General features: G+C 34.3%; 1 protein-coding gene across 1 annotated transcript in view; it reads right to left on the bottom strand.

Annotated features, from left to right (window-relative positions):
* Positions 1-7,354: 7,354 nt before the first annotated feature.
* The window catches only part of Tecrl (trans-2,3-enoyl-CoA reductase like), a 77,769-nt gene continuing 75,890 nt past the window's right edge, over positions 7,355-9,233 (bottom strand). Inside the window, exons 11-12 of the mRNA XM_048446316.3 lie at positions 9,049-9,094; positions 7,355-8,281 (exon numbers count right to left, since the gene is read on the bottom strand). Of these exons, the coding sequence (XP_048302273.3) occupies positions 8,154-8,281; positions 9,049-9,094 (174 nt within the window). The 3' untranslated portion in view covers positions 7,355-8,153. The remainder of the gene's footprint in view (positions 8,282-9,048; positions 9,095-9,233) is intronic.

Below are 9,233 nucleotides of genomic sequence, written 5' to 3'. Positions count from 1 at the left end.
TCTGAGGTGAGTAGATGTGTGTGTAGCATCACTTCAGGAAAAAGTTTTGTCAGATGAGTGTGTGCATTGTAGTTGCCCATACCTGTAGTCTCTGCACTTGGAAAACTGAGACAGGAAGTTCTCCATGGAATCAAATCTAGCCTGTGCTACATATAAAATTTGTATTTTGTATTTATTATAGTTTTCCTAGTTTTATTATTGATTTAATCATGATATTTTATGGTGTTTAATAATAAATAATAATGTTTGGATCTGGGGTGTAGGAGCTGAGAAATGCAGGCCCATTTCTCACCATTGTCTGGCCATCAGAGGCAGAAAAGAGAGAACTCAGGCCAGAAGCTGAAGATCAGCCAGCCTCAGCAAATAGGGGAGGGAGTGGGTGTCGCTTGTCTCTTAAAGAGACAGAACAATCATTACACTCGGGATGGTGCTGAGCTTACTAACCCTCAAAACACAGGAGGTGGTTGCCTGAGCTCTCTCTTTTTCTGCCTTCCTCTCTCCCCACTTCTCCCCTTAGGCTGCTTCTGTCTCTCTCTTCTCTCCTTTGTCCTCTCTCTCTCTTTCTCTCTCACTCTCCCCTTCCCCCTTTCTACCCTTCTCCCTTCCTTTCCATAACCTCTAAATAAATGTCCAACTCCGCTCTGTATGGTGTGCTTATCCATCTCTCTCTTGCCCGCCCCCCACCACCACATGGTCTTGTGAACCATGCCTGACCAGGGACCAGCTACCTTGGAGACCTGCTGTGTGGCCTAGTGTGCAGTTCCTGCCTAGAACTGGCTGCTCTGGATGCCCTGACAGAACTTACGTTGTCCCAGGATCCACCGCAAGCTGCCAGGGACCCTGGACAAACCCATTTACTCCTAGGAGGTCAGATTATGCTAGTATTTCTCTGATCTTTCCTTCCTATCTAACTATGAGGTCACCTGGGGAGGAGGTGGTTTCTACCTACTTGATCAAGTGTTGAGCAAATGTATGGACTTGAGTATTCCCACTAGCTAGGCAACAGGTGGTTGATAATGGGAAGTTCCTGCTGTCCTGTTAATGAAAGCCTTTGTTATCTTCTCCCACAGTTTACACTTCATATAAAAGCTGTGGAAAATAAACACGGGTGATTTTGGGGGTCTAAATAATCCTCGAAAGTCCCTCCCGATACTGTCTAGTGGTTTGTGATCTTATTTTTTCCATGCTTCTACCCTGGCAAGAAGTGTTTTTTGTTGAGGCTGGTCTTCAACACTGGGGTCTTTCAGCAATTCAGATCACTCTGACTCATGTTTAGTTTTAATACAGAAAAATAAGAGGCTTTTCAAAAAAAATATAGCAAGTTCTTGAGGTAAGGCTTTAACTATTGTAAACCCAATTTAAAGGCCAAAAACCACTGAAAAGACTGGAAGGGAGGGACAGACCAGAACCCTGACAGAGACTGACCTCAGTTTCACTTCACTAGAATGACACAGAACTGAGCAGGCAGGTCTCATGAAAACCACAACTTAAGGGTGACCATCAGCAAGCACCCCCATAAGTCCTCCTGCTGGCTCAGTAGGCTCCAGAAGCCCTCCCCCCCTTTTTTTTGGTTTTTCGAGACAGGATTTCTCTGTAGCTTTGGAGCCTGTCCTGGAACTATCTAGCTCTTTAGACCGGGCTGGCCTCAAACAGAGATCTGCCTGCCTCTGTCTCCCGAGTGCTGGGATTAAAGGCATACCCCACCACTGCACAGCTTCCCAAAAATCCTTCTGCTAGCTCAGCAGAAGACCCGCAGACTCCTGAAGGCCAAAGACAATTTTTCATACCCTGCTGATAGAAGCAACCTAACACCTAGGACCTTCCACCAATCAATCCCATACTAACCTTTCAGCAACCAGTCAAGCCTAGATTAATCCCTTCTATCTGGAATTCCCCTAACTCTGCTTAAAAGGAGTTTGTGACTTTTGGGGTTTGCTCTTTTGCCACCCCAATGTTGGAATCAATAAAACACTCTTGTTACTGCATACATGGTTGTTGGTTGTCTCTGGGGTCTCTTTCTCAGACCCTAACAACCATAAAATTATTATTTTGGGGAGCCTAAGTTAATCCATATTCTGGCTAGGTTCTGAGAAACTTTGATTTTGTAACAGATATCAGCAGATGCTTCTTGAGTAACCTAAATGTTTAGACATTAGGCTTCAATCAATACCTGCTTAGGTAATTTGATACTAAATTCAGCATTTCTAGTACATGATTTAAAATCAAACCCTCTAGGATGATTTATAGTGACTGAGAAACCAGCTTGAACTTGTAATGCTTTGTGTAAATAGACAATAATTCCTTTTCTGGAGTTAATTTGGTTTTAGTTTAAATTGCTCTGAACGATATATTAAATACTTGGTTGCTATTCAAGGACTATATGGTGCAGGTCAGACCTAAGGAATGTGTCACAGCATTGTTGGATTCCTATTTGAAATATTGGAGCTAACACAAACTTAAGAGGTACTTGAGAGCATGGAGCTGGAGACGGATGTTATTACCAGCCTTCCACATCCTCCTTGCAAGATGAACTGAGATGGACACTTCTGCTCTGCCCTTGATCTTCTTCATAATGACATTTGATGAAGATTTTTGGCTCAACATGTGATCAAATGGCCATAGCTGTTCTTCAGGTTTTTTGACTATCCCAGAAAATTGACTCATGTAAAAACCAAAATAAGATTCTACAACAACAATAATATGAGATATCATTTTATTTGAATACCAACAATAATAATAATGATTTATTTTGAATCCTTTCTTTTAGGGAATTTTGAAAATGAAGAATTCATATCAATCATATATTTTCCTGATGAAAATTTAAAAGAAATGTTTATATGATTAGCATGACAATGACAATTGTGTGTTGATAATACAATTTAAAAATTATTGCATATTTTCCGTTTTCCACTTTCAAACATTGTTCCTGTATTATTTAAATCCATATTTGTGCCAGTGACATGCTTCAGTGTTAAAGGAATTTACCACAAAATATAAGAATGTGAGATTAGCCCTAGATCCAATATGATTAAAGAAGGAAACCCACTCCCAAATGGTCTGTCAAAAAATGCAGACACACTCACATAGTAAATAAATAAATGCAAATTATATCTTTAAGTCCAACTATACTAAATTATAGAGTAAAATCTAAGTTACATAAATTTTGCTTTTTAACAGTTATTGTTAAAAGCAACAAAATACTATTATATACTTCAGGGTAAATTTTGTACTTGTGTTTGAGTTTTCAAATAGTGATCATATTCAGTATTTTACATTAAGATATAGCAGTACTACAGAATTTTGAAGTATAAAAAGTGGTGATAATATAGTTGCTAAAGTAAATTCCTGTGCCTCTCTTGCAGAAGGCAACATTCACATGCAGAGGTAGACTATATTTTGGGGTACAACCATCAAGTATTTAAGACCGCCCGACATAATCTAGCCTCAGCTATGGGACAAGAAACTTCTCAAACAATTCTAAAAACAAAAACAAAACAAAAAAAAAACCAACAAAAAAAAGAGAAAGACAAAGACATACTACTTTTGTATAAGCTACATGGGAAAACTAAACTATTACTCTCATTTCAGTGTTTTTGTGGATATTATTGAGTAACATTATCTATTTATGCCTTTTAGTCTTATTTTTAAAGAATTTTTTAAATGTTATTTTGTTTCTAAGATACACTCTCAACTGGTATGCATACACATGGATCCATCCATAAGTAACAACAAAATATAATGTTTAGAGTGTATTTGCACCTTTTTTTTATTTTATACTTTTACTGACCTAATGTTGTATAATAAAATTATGGTAGTTAATATCTGTAGAAGTAGGTACGAATTTTGAATTAAAATATTAAGTGAGTATTTGAAGTTCAAAGATACAATCAAATTGTTAATGATTTCTTTTCATAACTTGCAGGAGATAAACTTATAAAAGCATCATACAAAGCAAGCATATAGAAAAACTAAGAATCTTTTATACATTTATTGGTTGCTTCATTTTTGAAAAAAATAGGTGTCTCATTATTCTTGCTGATGTTTCTAATTTTTTTATCTCTCATTCCTTTCCTATGTGATGTAGTCTTTGTTGTTCTATAAACATACAGCAACAGCCCTTTGATAAAGACAGTGACAAGGACAGATAGATTCACAAGGCAAAATTGTTTAACCAGACTCAGATTAAGATACATACAACAAACATACATGAGCTATAATCATAGAGCAGATATTCGGTAGTCAGACCAGAGACACAAGGTGGAAATTAGAGACCAAAAACTTGGGATTGGCCATGGTTAAACTATTTAAATAGAATTTGCTTTGACTTCTTTCCTTAATGCAACACCATTGCATAATGGTGACTAAGTTCACAAGGAACAGATTTATATTTACTCACTCTTTACAATGAGAATAATTTAATAATGCTTCTAAATATGAAGTATCAGAACAAAAGACAATGTAGCATAAACAAAATAAATGCCATTTAAGGAACCAGACTTTTGCTTAGTCTTATTGTATCATATTTTGTCTTTCTTAACTGTTTTCTCTTGGAGGCCTGTTCTGTTCTGAAGAGGAATCAGCTAGGGAGTAAATCTGGGGAAGAGGGGGGATGGGAAAAGCTAGGATGATTGGAAGGAGGGGAAACAGTGGGTAGAGTATATTGTATGAGAGAGGAATCTTTTTTTTTTTTAAGAACCAGTATTGAGTTTCATTGTGGACCTGCACTGTATAGTTTTATTCTTAAAAAAAATCTCTTCCTGTAATCACAGTATCACAAAGTGACTGTGGGCATGTAAGCCATCTCAATCAGCCAAGATTCTGGCGCTGTGAACCTGCTCAACTGTATTGCTCTTTTACAGGCATGGACAAGTATTTGGTACTATAAGCTTTCTCATGGTATCCTTCTCTTCTACTTTATAGGTGCCCATAGTGACCTAAGTGTTACCTATATAAAACTTACTTATGTAAATTATTGGGAAAATAATTCCATATGGAGAAATTATACAAACTAGAAGATTAATTCTAGAACATAATTGAAATTTCAGCATTCGTTGGAGAAACCATACAGCTTTCCAAACTGGTAGAGAGACGTGATGACAGGAAAAAACAGACATAAATCTTGTGATTATTTTGGTTCTTTTTAACATATATAAATCATAATTTATTCTGGCACCACATTTTCTTCATAATTCAGAAAGAGATGTTTCTTATTCTAAAGCAAGTAAGTCAAAGGTGCTTCTGAATTGAGTTTCTAAATCTTCCTTGTAGCATTATTTATCTCACAGCTCGCTCTCAGGCACCCCACCAAACTCTCACTTAAAACTGCAGTTTAAAACGTCCCCTGTTTGCAAGGATTGCTGTCTTTGAAAATATGTTGCACCTTTCTACACTAAAGCTGCTTGAAAGGAAGGCTAATTATATGCCTTGATACACATCTGGGCAAAGAGAGGCTTTATGCAGCCTTTGAAAAGCTTGATTTTTAATTATTATCATTAAGAACAGATGTCATAAATAACTTTAATTGAACTTATAAAGCAACATTTGCTGTAAGCACTTTGAATATCTTGAAACAACCAAAGGACTTTCCTCATTTTTTGCTTTAACAAAATATAAATAGAAGAGATTATTATTATTATTATTCAATGAGTTTTTATTTTAGGTATGAAATGTTATAATTTACACAAATCAATAGCTGACTTTGATCTGTCTTGTGACCAGTTACTTATTTGAGTTGAAATGTCTTGAAAATTTGTTGCATCCTTAAGTAAATGTCAATATACAAACAAATTCAGAAATTTTATCATTTGGCTTATGTTTTTGGACACATCATTTAAATAAAGATACAAGCCTTCACTTAAGTGAACCACTTTCTTGAAGACGCGGGGATACATGCTGATGAAAGACATATGGCAGAGAGATTGTGATAGCCAGAACTGACAGAAAACTTCAAAGAAACAGGGTCTTTGAAACTCATCAGGACTACTAATATCTGAACTCACAAAGATAGTGGCAGCACACACAAGATTATTGAATCCAAGCCAGATGGGGACACAGCACTGACAGGGAGAAGAGAGAAGAAAAAGGCATGGAGCTGTGGTATAGATATGTGGAAAAGAGTGGAGGACAGGCAGGAGTTTGGGAAGGAAAATCATGATCAGAATACATTATATAAAATTATTTATCAATGAAAAAGACAAACCAACAAAAAAACCAAATATATCACAAGTGTAGTAATTTCTGTATTAAATGATATTGGGTGAAGTTGAGAATCACTATGCTGTGACAGTGAGTGTAGGTCTGGCTGTTGATGCTTCAAGACTTTGGTTTCTTATGTTTATAGTGCTAGGTACTTTTTCTAATTATATTTGACACAAGTTGTAGTATGTTAAAACAATTAATTTTTTTGAAATTATTTTGGAATAGTCGTATTCTAAGCAGATATGCACAAAAAACTAATGGTTAGATTAGATAAAGTATACTGTTCCTTCTAAATGTAATTAATTTTAGCATTAAAAATTGTTTCTATTTTATGAAACTAATAATCTTAATTGTCAAAATTTTAGTATTTAATTCACAAAGTATCTTGTCAAAAAAATGGAAAAATGCATTTTCAACAAACTTCAAACAGTACAGGAAAACCTGCTGGTTTTCAAAAGCCATAGCAAGCATTGCTTTAAATCTTATAAACATGGAAACTCAAGCATGTTCAATTATATCTTCCACTCCTATTTAATATATGGCTGATTTTTTTTTCATTTGATTGGACCTTGATAAAATGAAGCAGTACTAGTTTTGCCTTGATAGAGGGGATCAACTGGTCCAGTCTCAAAGAATATTTGTTCTCCATGAAGACAGACTCACTCTTCTTCGAAGAAATGGAATACAAAAACAGAGCAACTAATTAATGGATAATTTATTCTGGGAAAGTGCCATGACATAAAAAAAATACACATCTCCGACTAGTCATGGCATTTTAAATTTTAGAATTTTTAATTCTTCAGCTAAAGATCATTGTTGGAAAATGCCAGAGATGGAGAGGTAATGCATTCTTGAATCCTATACCAGGGAGATGGCTCTAGAGAAGATCCCCTGTAGCAGTCAGATTCAACATACTTTTAAATTTTTGTGTGTTGGATACTATATATTTGTCCCATTATGTTCTTTGTAGCCAATGGAATAAATTCATGATGAATACAGTAAATTTAGATTTATTTTCATTACATGCATTTAATTGGTTTTTATTAGTAACTTTAAATTCTTTGTATTTATAGGACCTATGCTATTTTTTCATTATTAAATCAAGATGTATCTATCAGACCTGTTTATGCATTTTTAAAAAATAAATAAATTTGGATGGAGGAACAGAAATTGTTTATTTTCTTGTAGCCTTGGGTCTACAGTTTCTTTCGGGGAAGTGACAGTGTTTGGGTTGCTGTTTTGACTGTCATACACTAATCACCTAGTTTAAAGATGACATGTCTCAAGTAACAATTATATCTACCTATTAAAATGTTTAATCACATAGCAATATAAAACTGGAAACATTCTAACCAAAAAAAAAATTGCCACAAAATCCCTGGGAATAATGAAGGAGGTTTTTAAGGCTCAAATACAATATGGGAAGATCTCAGCAGAAAAAAAAAGCAAAAATAAAAAAACAAACAAACAAACAAAAAAACTCTTGAGCACTGAGCCAGCTCACCAGACCAGACACCAGGTAATTAAATTAGCTTATGAAATAGTTCATATCCATTCAATAAGACTTTATTTTAAGATCAAACTCTTGCAAATAACTCAGTGCTTTTTTAATATTTATTTTAATAACTTCAGCTTTCAGTTCTCTCCTGTTTCATTGTAAGATGGACTCTCCACCAGAACCTAGCATGAACTCACCCTCATGGTCATGGCAGACATCCTGATTCAAGTTTTAGCGTACTGTTATTTAGCAAGACTCATCATGCCTAACTTAACTCCTACCTTTTATTACCCATAGTTCATACTGTTTTTAGCCAAATTCTATCATCATTGTCTTTCATTAAAAATACTTTTGCTAATTAATTATTGTAATCTAGTAGTTGATTATTTTTTCCTAAGCCTTTATTAGTGAATTTAGATGCTTCCCTTTTTGATCAGATGAATATCACTATATTTTCTTATAATATGAATGGAATTATTGCTGATTTCCTATGCACACATGAGTTGAATTTCTTCTGATATATCTTATGCTTCTTTTGGGCCCACAAAGTCATCTGGATGCTCATTAAAATTGTAAAAATACCAACTGAAAGAAAAAACCAAAACAATCACATCGTTATATTTCTGTAATGGAAACAATGATTTATATTTAAGAACAAAATAGTTTCTAATAAAAATATTTCCCAAATGTGGAATAGTTTCTTATTAGGTTTATTCTATTTGTTGCAAACAATAATACATGCACAAAATTATTTGAAGATAAATAAACAAAAAATCTATAACAACTCCTTATATATTTGCTTCTCAAATTTTTTTCAAAAAGAAGTCATGCAGTCAATAAGGATATATATATATATATATGTGTGTGTGTGTGTGTGTGTGTACTATTTATATACTTTGTATATATGTATATACTAAGTTAATAATAATTCATAACTGATAGATGGATCAATGGCAATGGTATTACATATATTTTTTTAAGTATAGCACTTGAGTGATCCAACGTTCCTCTTTATGTTAAAATATCAAGTTTTCAAAATTTTGCAATCAGTTTTCCCCAGTCCTCTTTTTACAGATGCATATACACAAAAGAGGTAGCTTTCGGTGAAGTCCACAATCAATAATATAGTTCGATTGTATTCCCTGCCTTGAATTAAATTTCAGTTATATCAGGACAAATAGGAGTTAATATTTCAGTATTTGAAGACTAAAAATCACTACCAAAATAAAAATGCACATGCGGTATATTAGTACAAAATCTTCTATGTTAGAGGGAGAGTAACTCATTTGCATAAGTTATTTCTTCCACAGACGCTCTCATGTTGATTAACTGACAATAAATATTAAGATTACCTGGAAGTGTTTGTGTCATCACTGTGAAACTAATCCAGGATCCAATCTGTTAAAATAAAACTTCAAGGTTAACAGACACTGTGACTCATCTAGACATATAGTCACTTGTGATCGTATAAGTAATTTGAAATCTCAAATCATTATAAAAGTTATGGATAAAAAGAAATTATACTAATAGCTTTTAC

This window comes from Myodes glareolus, chromosome 8, assembly GCF_982192425.1.
Source record: "Myodes glareolus chromosome 8, mMyoGla1.1, whole genome shotgun sequence".
Lineage (NCBI taxonomy): Eukaryota > Metazoa > Chordata > Mammalia > Rodentia > Cricetidae > Myodes > Myodes glareolus.
The sequence above is the reverse complement of the archived record's forward strand: the minus strand, read 5'-3'. Positions and strand labels throughout refer to the sequence as shown.